Below are 13,676 nucleotides of genomic sequence, written 5' to 3' on the forward strand. Positions count from 1 at the left end.
GTTGCTGTTTTTATTTTTTCACACCAGTGTACTGGATTTTTCTCTTCCAGAATGGGGGGCACTAAGGAATTGAGACACTATTCTGTGTATTCTCATCTTGAATTCCACAGACAGTTAAAACCCCGGGGTCGCTACTCTGAATCAGAAAATAGAGATCACAAAAATTGCTCAACTTGTACCAGCTGCAGTCACATGAAGCTACTTCTACAAGGGTTATTGCTTTTCACAAAAGACTACCTTCTTCCCTCTAGACCATAATTTATTCAGGAAAGGCTTCCACAGGCAGTTGTGTCCTTCGATGCACTACAGAAACAATTTTGTCCTACTGTTCCCTCTTCCTTGCTGAGTTTAGAGCAGTGGCAGCAGATGCAGTTGTGAAATAGTCACGTAAAGAAATTATTACAGAGTTAAGCAGCTGAAAGCAAAGAGGAGCTAGCAGCTGGTGACTGGCCTTCTCTGAAGCCCTCCAGTGAATAACAGCCTTCCACTTGAGAACTGCTGCTCTCAGTAAATTATACAACTTTAACAGAATTTTACAAATTCTATTTAATGGGATTATGCTTTTCTCCCAGTAACCAGATGATACCTCGGAGCTACATATCATAAGGAAATGCAGGCTTAGTTCTTTATCTCTTTGCATTACCAAATTCAGTATTCCTCAAAAGTACAACACTTTAATGGCAAATATAAAGCCTATGCTTTCAGCATGTGCGGAAATTTTTTTTAAAATCAACCACTTTAAAATACTATCTATAGTTTAGTGTTTATAAAGCATACTACAAATATCTGTTGTGCATTTTCCATGTCTTTATTCTAGTACAAAGTGTGCCGTGTACCTAAGCAAAACAACTATGCTTTGGACGATAAAATGACTTTTCTGACAATCTTTCCTATGAAAGAGGATGGAGGAGTATTCGGAAGAGTTTGTCCCTGGCTGTTGGGAGTGATGACAACAGCAGTTCCCAGCTCTGGACTAGACAAGGATGTATTTGCAGTTCAGGCAGCGCTTAATGTACTTCCTTAAGGTAATTTTATTTAACATGCATGTTAGTTTTAAATAGCAGAGAGGTTCTAAAATCCCTATCCCATAGCTGAATTTCAAAGATGAAAGCAGGTTTTAACTGTGGGTGCCAGTAGACTGCAACCTGTCAGCCCTGCTGGGTTCAGCAGTGCCAGGCTCTGCTCCACAGAATGCCATTCTGCCTAAAAGAAGTTGTTGTCTGACAGATACCGGGTATGTTAGCTATTTGGACAGTTGATGGCAAACTAGTGGCTATGTAATACAATGAGCTTGTTTTCTGTCAATAGTAACAGCACCAGGATTTGTACACTTCATCAGACAGGAACACTTCTACAGTAGGTGTGAGGGGAAATGAATCTTTATACGTGCAGAGAATGTTTGTCTCTCTGCCCTCTACTCCTCCTACCACCTCTCTCCAGATTATCTGATAGTGGGAGGTTACTCTTCTCTGGGGAAATGTGGCATGTAGGCTTGAACCTCCTCATGCTGAGGAGGGAAACTAACCCAGGCTTCTCATTTCCCAGTCAAGTTAGAACTCTGCTAGGAACAGTTTGTTTCTGATTTGAACTGACCCTTGATGCCACATCTTGTTTCTGTACCAGCTGCTTTAATCTGTTTCTAGTGAGCCACCATCTGCTGCTGCTTCTCTCTCCTCTAGGAATACATGTTCTTTATATGTGCCATCCCCAGGCAGTCCATCTTCCATCGGTAGCAGTTCCTTCCCCCACTGGTGTCTGCCTGTCCTCCCCCATCCAAAGACAAAATCTGTGTTCTTGCCTCTACATGTCCTCCCTGTGAAACTAAATGATGTTGAGAGGGCAGCTTATCAGCAGAGTAAGAGCTGTGATGTTGAAGCTGTTGTGTAAAAGCGTAACCACAGCCTTTGCTCCACATTTTGACAAAACAGGCAGCAGCAACAGATCGCAAGTGTTACATATACACCGAGTCTATATAACACCAGGTCTCCTTCCAGGGATTTAGGCAGAAGCTGCCCCTCAGTGTGGATGTACCGGCTGGAATATGAAGGTAATAGAGTTCCAATGGGAAGCAGGTGCCAAGACACTCCCTTGGGCCATGTCCGTGCACATGTGGTCATCCGCAAAACTTTGATACTCAAAATGGGAGCACTTGTTTGAACGTACATCTCTCTAGTACTCAAAAATTGCAATAGCTCTGCTAGTACTGGACACTTAATTTCCCTATAAAGTCTACTTCTGACTTCAACGTAGTTATTTAACAATAAAAATGATCAGATAAGAAGTCCAGTGACTTTTTGATCACGACGGAGTGAATCACTGGTAAACTAGACACACACCTCAAGATTTTCAGTCCAGCGGGCTACCTTTGAGGTCTCATCCAGCTCCCACTGACGTCAGCAAAAGATCCCTATCTGAAGCCCAAAGAAAGCAGCCAATAAGTGTGGTCTCAAAAGCAAGCTGCTTGCTGATGCAGTGCTTTTACATTTGCTACAAATGAGGCAAAAAGATTTTATTATTTGTGGAATTCAGTTGGTTGAAAAGCAGTACGCGAAGAGGATGTCATGCAGCTTCAAATACAAAGGTGACAAACTTGCAGGGTACTTCTGCTATTAAGGAAGAAAACATTACCCATTTTGTTTGATAAAATTAAACTAATGCCTCAGGGAAGCTTTGCAAAATGTACAATTTGTTTAAATGCAATTTTCTGAAATAGCATAGTACGTCATTGTGGGATTTGACCCAAACTGGGCCCCAGTATGGCTTTCTCACGTTCTAGGAAGCAGAGATCACCATGGCTTCTTGATTTGTGATGTTCACAGGCAGCGAACAATGCACGTTTTGCATTCAGTCGGCACAGTTCTGCTGAGTGATGTTAGACACATGCGTGGGCCCACTCTGTGCAACAGTCGGTTGGTTTCTCTTTTCAGTTAACTCTGCCTCAACTTAACTTACCGGCCCAGGTTTAAGGTGGTGGTTTGCGTTTCTGTATCGTTGCATTGTTCCTATACCAGCTGCTTAACATGAGGCTCTTAACACATACAAAGATCAGGAATCTGTAGTGTGGGTGCACAAGTCTGCTTTAATGAAGGAGAAGACTTTCAGACAGTGATGTAATGTGTTGTCAGGCCCTTTGCAGGCAAGACGGATGAGCTGATTGCAGCTTGGAGGTTCACACGCTGGCTGTGTGCAAACCCAGGAAAAGGTGGTGTGTCCTTGGAGAAACGCTGCCTTCACAGCTGGTTTTGTTGTCTCAGCCACAGCAGAAAAGGCATGGGGTGGGATCTTACTGAGGTAGGACTCAGGTTGGCGGCTGCCACTTGTGCACCATGGGCACGTTTCAATTGCTTTTCATTTCAACAGGCCCCCTAAGCAGCTTTATTTATCCTTGTGTAGAGATTTGTAACAGCAATACTGTTTTTCAGAGACATTAGACATTAGGCTCGTTAGGCATTCAGAAAGTACCCATTTCTGCAAGGAATGACAAGGCTATTTAAAAACTGAAGATTATTTTGTCTTTTAAATCAAAAGTGGCATCATCAAATTGAGAGACTTTTAAGCAAGAGATTTACAAGCAAGTGAATTAATTTGTGGGCACAAACCTCACCAGCCAGGATTCCAGAATAACAAAGGCTCTTTGGAAAATGCTAATCCTTTTGACTAAATTTTGTTAGAAAACCACACTGTAAATTAATCATCCTACTAGCTCCAATACTGAGACTGAAAGGGAGAGCAAGTAGGATTTGGAAGCTCTTCTCAAGCTAAACTTGTTTCATCATGCAAGGAATTTGTCCATGATTCATAGATCTTTAAGGCCAGACTATATCACTATCACAATCCAGACTGACGTATGGCATAACATAATCCATACAACCTCACGCAATGTATTGTGCCAGCACAGCACAGCCTATTGCTGGCAAAGCCTGAACTCTTTTGTGCTGTTTTTTTTGCTGCTTTGAAGGGCTTCCATACCAATTATTGAGTGGAAATAACTTTGAAGAGCTTATTTTTGACATTGGCTGGTTATAGTGTGATTATGCTATTTACATAGTTTTTGAAGCAAAAGGCGCTCTGATTTGGGGAAGAACTTTCGCTTTAAAATGATAGCAGATTTTTCGAATACATAGGCACAGAATTTATAGCAAAGTCAAAAAATTGCTTGCGGTGCCCTTAAAAGTAACCCGATGACCTTCAAGCACAAACCATAGACTAAAAAGAAAAAATTTTTGTAGTTGTATTCATTCTTCTAATTAACTAGCCTGTTCGCATGTACTCTATAAAACATAGTTGATTCAGGACACAGGTATTGTTCTTTACATTACTCTGAGCCATGTAATACCATGGTCTGAGAGGAAACCATAAACACTTTTGTGTTCTGGAAAAGAAGTCTGTGAAAGATCTGCATTTGTATTTACAGGTATGCTGAGTAACTGCAGTCATTTGCTATTAAATTTCAGTAGAAAAAAAAGCTAGCTAGCTAGCCCTAAACAGTCACTTAAGTATGTTTTTATGTGAATAACAGTCAGCCTCTGATTATTCCCTGCGAGGAGGAGAGCACTTTTTTCCAGTCACTCTCAGCTTCTGAAATAGGTCTCTTAATTAAGAGTGGTGTGCATGGGTCTAGCTTGGTCCCAGCAAATACACACAGAAATTCGCATCCTCTTCAGGATGGTATCCCAGAAATGCTGACTGGATGCGCTTCATGTCCTGTGTAACAGCTAAGACACGCTATGCTTCAGATGTCATTAATCATTTACAGAAAAGAAAGAGGAGTAACAATACAGACACCTTTCTATAACTGCTCATTCTCAGGCTATTATTTAACTGCTCTGAGGTTTGATTGTTATTTTTACCCCTTTAGCAAGTTGTTGTATAAGCTGTTTGGAAAAAAGAGGTTATCCATTGCTTACATAAAGCATTCTGTCCTCTATTTTATAGCTAAAAGCTACTCAAGATAAAGTGCTCACCTAAAAACGGGGCAAAAATATCAAGTGTGGCCTACTCAAAATCAGTGCCTTATATAAACTGGGCTCCTACTCTGCCAAGACTCAAGGCTAACTATATGCTATAAACACCAGTTGCTGTCGTATAGGAAATGTATGAAATGTACGAAATGTTCAATGAAGAGACCAATCACCTTTGAATAAGAAACAAGTATAGTAAATTATGTTTAAAGTCTGTGTTAATGGACTGGTGGTGCCAGGAGATGTGGCATTGTGCACCGAGGAGAAACAGACAAGAAAACATGACAGGCAGAAATATTGCTGAGGGATTGATCGGATTTTCTGGCCTAGACGTACCATAAAGTGCCAAAATTTTCTGTATTCATTGAATTACAAGTAATTCTATTGTTGCACTAAAAAATATTAAATAAAATGTGAATAAGGTACAGGAGCTCTGTTTCTAGTGAGACAGTTTAAAAAAAAACTATTGCATTTTGAATGTCCTCACTGAATGTTCCCATATGGAGAGAGTTTATTTAATAGCTGTTAAACTATTAAGTTTGTTAAAACAGTTTTCTGGAACTACTTAAATTTTTAACTCACTGAGCTTTATAACAACAGCTATCTTCAACTAAATTCTACCTAAATCTCAGAAAGCTATGAAAGAAACACATCTTTGTTTTCCGTTTTTTTCCCCAGCTGTATCATTGACTAGGTAAGTTACTAATCTTCTACCATGTTACACTAAATTCATAGGTGTTCAGAAGGATTTTGCCCATGTCATTTTGTGACGATTTACTTTCTCAAGTTTTTTAAAGTGTTTTGGCAGACATACATGTTTATACATAATGAAAATAAAGACAATACTAAACTGCTGTCTTAGATGGGATGATGGAAGCAGAGAAGCGAAGATTTGATGAGTCTTCTGTTTCAAGCTATTAGCTTCCCCAGAATAAAATACTAACTTTCCTACACAGAGAAAACAGACCTAGAAACAGCTGGTTTACACATAGGAGGTTTTTGTCAAGGTATATCAAGCTAATGTAAGAATCTTTAGTAGGACCTCAAAATTTCATTAACTTTAAGGGGGGGGAGGGGAGCTTCCTTTTTTTAAAGAGAGTCAACATAAACAGTCTCTTCTAATTTTATAAATAACCATAATCACCTGTACTCTTACCACCAGTGGTGAGGTGCTTATACACGTTACTACAAGAGCCCCTCTGCACTGTTTCTACAGCTCCAGACTCATTGTTCGGTCACATGTGACTATCCTCTTGAAGAAAATAGCCTTTCAGAAAACTATCTTTCAAGCAATTTATTTCTGCAAGAGCAATTTTATAACCCATAGCTTTGTCTTAACCCTTTGTATGCTTGCAGCTTCCTCGGACGTGGGCAGATAAACGGCACTCACACACATATACTCCCCCTCAGCATAACATAGTCAATGAGGAAAATACTTATGTAAATAATACTCTTGCTTTTATTAAAACTACGTGGATCTTTTTTGCGTATTTAGTCACACTTCCTTTTTCACTTTTAGCAAAGGATGTTTTTTCTTTTTATCTTAACAGTAATTTTATTATGCCTCTGGACCCAAAATAACCAATCACTTGTCTGTAGCTCAAAGACACAAATTTTAACGACTTAGATAAGAATCACTAGAACAGACAGTGAAAGAATGTAATATACTTTACAAAATATTACACCTACTTTTGTTAGTTCCAAAGGAACCCCCAATACTAGTAACAGACAGAAGCTCTGAAAGCCTTGCAACAAAACAAAACAGTGCACTTGCAGAAGTAGCTTCCTTCACACAGGTCACCGATCATCTGGATCCAGCCTTACTGGTGAGTGGTAACAGCTGCACTGTAAATGCAAGTTCCCTCACACCTGAGTCCAATGGGTACAAGCAGCCACACACGCAGCCCATGAGGATGGCACAGGTAAGCATGTGCGGGTCCTAGGCAATAACCGATTCTGCCACATCTTCAACTGCAACAGAGCAAGCACAGGCTACATCAACATTAACAAGCAGGGCAGCACAGTTAAGGGCAGTTCTGTCAAGTGGAACAGGCATTGGTGAGGTCCCAATGCCCACACTGTATGTGTTGTGGAGTTCTCATTTCATACTAGCTCTAGTGGGGGTCTTGTTGAATGGATGCCCATTAACAGCTGGAGAACATTAAGTTTTTAGAAATGCATCCTGAGGTCTCCATGTAAAAGGAATACACTTTGCACACACCCAGACTACTCCAGGATGTGAACCAAAGCACGGAGAGGATGATGGGCAGATTCAGTTCAACAGTGCACCCCTGGTATTAGCAAAAAACACAGCTACAGAGCCTCAGCATCTAGTGTAATCCAGGTCTACTACACAATTTAATACACTGGTAAAAGTTAACCCTATTTTTATGCTACTTTTTACTGATATGTGTAACTGTTCTTTGTCCTGCTCTGATTACATGCTGGAACAGATGATCCGAAAAGGCCTCTCCCAGTGAAAATTATTACAAGATCCTGATTCTTCCTCAGACAAGGTGTCCTCTGTACAGCACCGTGAAAAATGCAAAATAGAATAACAGAATTCTTTAGGTTGGAAAGGACTTTAAGATCAAGTCCAACTGTTAACCCAGCACTGCCAAGTCCACCACTAAACCGTGTCCCTGAGCACCACATCTACATATCTTTTAAATACCTCCAGGGATGGCAATTCAACCACTTCCCTGGGCAGCCAGCTCCAGCGCTTGATGACCCTTTCGGTGAAGAAATTTTTCCTAATATCCAGTCTAAACCTTCCTTGATGCAGCTTGAAGCCGTTTCCTCTTGTTCCATCAATAGTAACTAGGGAGAAGAGACCAACACCCACCTCGCTATGACATCCCTTCAGGTAGCTGTAGAGAGCGATAAGGTCTCCCCTCAGCCCTCTCTTCTCCAGGCTAAACACCCCCAGTTCCCTCAACCTCTCCTCATAAGACTTGTTCTCCAGACCCTTCACCAGCTTCGTTGCCCTTCCCTGGACACGCTCCAGCAACTCGATGTCCTCCTTGCAGTGAGGGGCCCAAAACTGCACACAGTATTAGAGATGCGGCCTCACCAGTGCCGAGTACAGGGGCACCATCACTGCCCTGCTCCTGCTGGCCACACTATTGGTGGTACAAGCCAGGATGCTCTTGGCCGCCTTGGCCACAAGTAGCGGGTACAAAGGCGAAGGTAAAGCGATTTTGCGGGTTTTCCAGCCCCTGGGCACCGGCTCACTCGCCCGCCGAAATCTCGCGAGAAGTGTCCCGCCGGCCGGGCCGGGCCGGGCCGGGCCGGGCGGGGCGGGGCGGGGCGGGGCGGGGGGGTTGGCGGCGCCGGCGAGAGGGGAGGCTGGCGGGGCACCCCTGAGCCCTCCCCCGGAGCGGCGGGATGGGCTGTTTCTCCTCACCTTAGCTTACCTCCTGCATGCCGCCGGTGGCGGGGGCGCTGTGGAGCGGGGCAGGGGCCGCCCGCCATGGCCGAGGCAGGAGCGGGAAGCACGGAGGGGGCCGAGGAAGAGCGGCGGGCCGCTGCAGGTGGGGGTGGGGAACGGGCGCGGGGGGTGCCGCTGTAACGGCTGTGGGTGGCGCGTTGCGCTGTGTGTGTGGGCGGTCGTGGGTACGTATGGGATGGGGTCTGTCCGTCCGTCTGCCTGCCTCCGTAGGCACGAGCGAGCCCTGCGCGGCCGTCGCGGAGAGGTCGGTGCCCGCGGGGCAGCGGTGCGTGTGCGCAGGCTGTGCGCGGCCGCCCGTGGGGTACAGCCTTCCCGCGGGGGCGCTTGGGTCGCGGCGCGTTCCCGGTATCGCTCGGTAGCGGTGGGTTTTTTCCTAATGGACGCGGCTGCCGGTGGCCGGGCCGGGGCGCGACGTGGGCGCTGCCGGCTCCGCGCTCCCGCTGAAGTTCGGAACGGGCACTCGGGGGGCTGGGCGCGCCCGCCCCGCCTCGGGCACCCACAGAGAGGTCCCGGGCGTAACGCTCGCTCTGTGCTTCTCTTTTTCACTGTTACAGATGTGTCATCGCACCGATGTGATGTGGACTGAAAATGCTTTTGTGGGGTTTTTGGTTGTGTGTGTTTTTGGTTTTGTTTTTTTTTTTTTTTTTAACTTAATACGTAGTTTATTCTTCCTGATTAAACACTTAGATGTTTTATGTGTTCCTAATACGCTAGTATGATTTTTTTTTTCATACATAATTTAGCATCTTGGGTATAGTGATCTTGGCTTCTCTGTGTATGTGTGTGTGCGCCCACGCCTGTATGGTGACCGAGGTTTGATGTTCCTTCCTTGTTCTTAATGATAAGTTTCTGGTACTAAAACAAGGCTGGTTGCAAACCACCAGCAGCTGTTCGTGCTCCTTTTGCTTTGAAATGAGTGTGTAGCTTCCCTTCTCCGAGGAGAAAGAATGGGTTTTGCACGGGATTTTGAAAACCAGAAGTGAGCAAAGTCTCTCCTAAGTCATCGTTGCAGTTCTGTTTAGTTAGCACCAAGTCTCCTAGGTTAAGTAGTAATTGTTGTTTTCTCAGCGTCTGAGTTACGTGTGTTTTAATATATATGGGGATCCTGGTTGTCTGGAATAATCGGCACTTTTCTGTCTCTGCTGCTTGATTGTTATTGTTTAAGTACTGGTATAATTTTGTAGGAAATAATCTAGTGTTTGAAAACAAAGTGGGTTTTTTTTTAAGAGTTTTTGCAGTCTGTAAAATTGTGCTTAAAACAAGGATTGATTGTTTCTGTGTCGTGCACATACTGTAAGGAGAGGAAATAATCACAATAAAGAAAACCCCAAATATGCAGACATTTCCATTTACAAATAGATTTGGGAAAGCAATGAACCATAGGCTTTCATGTTCTGTTGTGAAAGAAACTTCCCTCCCTGGTTTCTTTTGTTACCCATGTTTATACCTATTCTTCTGAAGGATTTTGAAGAAACAGCATTTTTCTATTATTTTTTTTTTAAGATAAAAATATCCATTTTTGTGGAATAGGTCCACACTAAGATTAGCCACTTACCTTTTTTTTTTTTATTTGAGTGTACACTGGTATACTTGCACATTATGAAAAACCAACTCTAAACCGGACAGTTCACATCAACTAAGAATCAAATTCATTGTAAGAAGAAATAATTCAGTGGGAAATTGTGGGAAGTGAATCACTGTGAACACTGCGTTGAAAATTCCCTGTTTGGACTCCAGGGCCAGATAAAACCATGGAAGTTCTCCAGCTGACTTGATGGGAATCAGTGTTTTACAATAATATGAATCAAAAAATTTCAGGAAAACAGCTGCCCTCCATTCCTTTAGCAGTGTATGGTTGGAGAGGTGTTTTTTTCAGTAATGAACTACAATATACAAGACAGTCAATTTCTATCAACGACCTGGTTTGAGCCTGAAAGTGACTGGGAAAGCAGGGTAGCCTTTCAAAGGCCTGTGTAGCATTAGCTAGTGACAGTCATACTTTTTAATGCACTAATAGATTTGGCCAAATATTTGGTGTTTGAAATCTATTAAGTGTGTTTTTTAGTGAGTAGGTTGTGATTCTTGACTACTTCTCTTCTAAATGGTGAAAATAAGTAAAAATAGATGCAGAAAGTAATCAGTTGCCTATGTTAATATTTCATTTAAATTTCTATAATTCAGGATATTATAATTTTTCCTTTCATCATGTTGAGATATTAAAACAAATCCAGTGTTGTTAAGGTAACCTATAAGGGTTTGTTCTCTCTATAGTGTTGTTCATGAGATGGTTTCATTACTGAAGTCTCTGTCTTGCTTCTGCATTACATATGATTATAAAATTGGGGGGGGCGGGGGGAAAGCTGGTTTAGACAGCATGTTTCTCCAGTTGTCGTGACTTAACTACAATGAAGATTGTTGCCCCAGCTTTCGATGAGGGATGCTGTGGGCTATGATGTGGATGTCACCTTTCCCATAACTAGTCTGAAGATGCTTCTCATGGCCTATTTTAAAGCTCTAAAATTAATAAATAAAAATATTTAATATAACTCTCACCCGTGTTTAGAAAATGTAGTTATTTTTTTTAATAGGTGTTCCGATCTGCAGGACCTCTAAAGCAGTGCACATCACAGCACCTGTAACTTGCTTCTTCAGACAGGACTATATGTATGTAGGATATAGGTATAGTCTTCTCATTCTCTAATGAAAATCTGCAGTAAGAATCCATTAAAATTGTTTTACTATGGAGTTATTTTTCTAAATTTAAGCTATTTGCGTGACATAGAGTTATCTGAAATTATTTGACTCAATAGCTGTCCTCTGTGTGCTGCGTGTATAGATAGAGATATCTGTAATTGCTTAGGTAATAAGAAACATCTTATATCTTAAAAGTTAGCATGCCAATTGTGATAAATCTTAAGAATCCAACTTGGTGGCTTGAGTAGTATGTCAGTTTAGAAAATTTATGTTGCTTGTGTGCCTAGATGATTGTGGATATATCTTCCTTCTTTGTGTGACTGCACTCCTAAGGATGTTAGACTGAGACCCTGAAATCCAGTAAGTACTCGGAGGCTGCGTGTGCATTAGCGTTTTGATTCAGAGCAAAGCATTGGTTTAAATTGAATCCCATCATCCCCACTTACTGCTCCTTGGTTTGGTTGGCAGACCAGCTCTGGTATAAATGAACTGGACTCCTTTCGGAAGAGCCTAAACTAGAATTTTGTTGTAGCAAGGCTAGTGCTACTGCAGGTACATTCCAAACATACTCCAACTCCAAACGTAAGGGACTGAACCAGTGATTTGTTTTCAGACAGCTTTAAAACACATGCATTGTAAGGATTTTTGGCCCAGCGAATCCGACTAAATGTGATTTGGTGTATGTTCCCTGAACTACTTACAAATGAGAAACAGGAGCTTCTGCACCAGCTGCTTCTCTCCTACTGACCTGTTGCTCTTATGCCATTGAATTTACTGCTGTAGACATAGCCTAATAGCTCATGTGAGTAGATTTCAATTCTACTAACTCATCTAGTTAGACTAAAGAACCCTTATGTGCCACTTAAACTACAGTCACTTCTAACATAGTTTTGACTTTAAACTTGTCAAAGCCTGAATTTTTAGTTCAAGGTTTTTGTGCGTGCCAGGAACATATATTTAGAAAATACACATTTTAATAGTCTGTGGCATCTGTGGTCCTAGAAATTTCAATTCAAAGCAGCTTCTTCCTTCTCCTTTTCTTCTGCCAGAAAGTGTTTCAAAATAGGAAGCTGGATTGAAAGTGCCTTCTTACTCTTAGAAAGGTTGTGCCAGTGTTACCACGTTAACTGAAGCAGCTGCAGAGCTGCAGCATTTCTCCCAAGTCTGGTGTGTACATTTATTCAGACTGTGAAGGGTGCCACCCATAAGTTTCATAAATGTACACATCAATGGCTATTCCACTTTGAGCATATTTTCCTGTAATATCCTGATAGATGGATTTAGATGATCTTTTTTAAACTGGCTAAATGAGGGCTGACTGACAGCTTTTTTTATTAATACCTATGTGACTTGTATTTTTCTGCTGATTTTTGGAGTGCTTATGTGTATCTTGTATGATTTCCTTTTGATGGTTCTAAAAAGCCAAAATAATGTTCTAGTACTAAAGTAGTATTTTAGGAAAGCCTATGAGGAGTAAACCTAGCCAGGAAAGCTAACTTTTTAGCGGGGGTGAGTGGGTCGTGAGGTGGGAGTGCATAATTAAGGCAAAAATTTTGAAATTTGAAGGCAAAAAATTTGAAAATTTCAGGCTTAAACTTGTTGCATGTGGCACAAGCGAGTGCTGTGGCTGTTATATTTTAAGAATTGCATGATAGTTCTCTAGCCACCTTGGGTGGGGCTCATCATACTTATCTTCAGATGTCTACAGAGTAGATATCCAAGTCTGAGATAGTTACTTTAATCTTTGTATAATTACTGAATAGATATAGGCACTCTTGGACTGTATTTCATCTAACCAACTGTAGGAATCTATTTTAGATTGAGATGAATCACCCTAGAAATGTTGTATTTCATCTTGGCCAACTGTAGGAATCTATTTTAGGTTGAGATGAATCACACTAGAAATGTCGTCTTCCTTCCACGTGGGACTAGAATGGCTAGTTCAGATGTGGACATATTTATTTGTTCAGACGGATCTCACCTTTTATGGCTGGTGAGTTTGGCCATAAGCCTTTCCTAAGAGATTGTGTTTGTTTAGGAACAGAAAACCTTAAAACTGTTAGTGGAGAAAACAGCTCAGGGATGTGGCATGCCTTTAGAAAATATTATTGTCAGTAATTGGAAAGATGTAGAGTCTCCCAAGCCTCGTTTCTTAATATATTGCATGTGATTTACACAGAACCTTTGCCAAACATAGGAGTACGGTTGATTTCATATGTCTTTACTTCATATCCCATCACTAAACAGTAGTTTCGTGTAGTTCATTTGCAGTTGTTCACTTCCTTGCCAACACCCTTGGGGACTGTAATTTATTTCTTTTTTCCGTGTAGCAAAACATGAGAAAGGTTGGAGTTCAGTCGGGTATGGTCTTGTACGTTGATGTGATGAGAACTGTATATATTGATAACCACTCCTTAAATATTTTGTTTGCCTGATTATGAAGTATACTAAAGTTAGTGTTTAATAGGTTTTTACTTCTGATACATTTACTGGGAATGAGCCATTTTTCATATGGTGTGTTTGCAATGTTTGGATGGTCTTTGCTTTTTCACAGAGAGAAAAAGTGGTGG

General features: G+C 41.7%; 1 protein-coding gene across 3 annotated transcripts in view; it reads left to right on the plus strand.

The window, feature by feature from the left end:
• The first annotated feature begins 8,277 nt into the window (after positions 1–8,277).
• Positions 8,278–13,676, plus strand: part of BMAL2 (basic helix-loop-helix ARNT like 2) — a 38,051-nt gene continuing 32,652 nt past the window's right edge. For all 3 annotated transcript variants that reach the window (XR_010374448.1, XM_064460505.1, XM_064460514.1), the window contains exon 1: positions 8,278–8,494. Coding sequence is in view for 2 of the 3 variants with exons in the window: in XM_064460505.1 (XP_064316575.1) it covers positions 8,434–8,494 (61 nt within the window). In the remaining variant the exon portion in view is untranslated. The remainder of the gene's footprint in view (positions 8,495–13,676) is intronic.

Source organism: Phalacrocorax carbo, chromosome 1 (genome assembly GCF_963921805.1).
Source record: "Phalacrocorax carbo chromosome 1, bPhaCar2.1, whole genome shotgun sequence".
In the NCBI taxonomy this organism is placed as follows: Eukaryota; Metazoa; Chordata; class Aves; order Suliformes; family Phalacrocoracidae; genus Phalacrocorax; species Phalacrocorax carbo.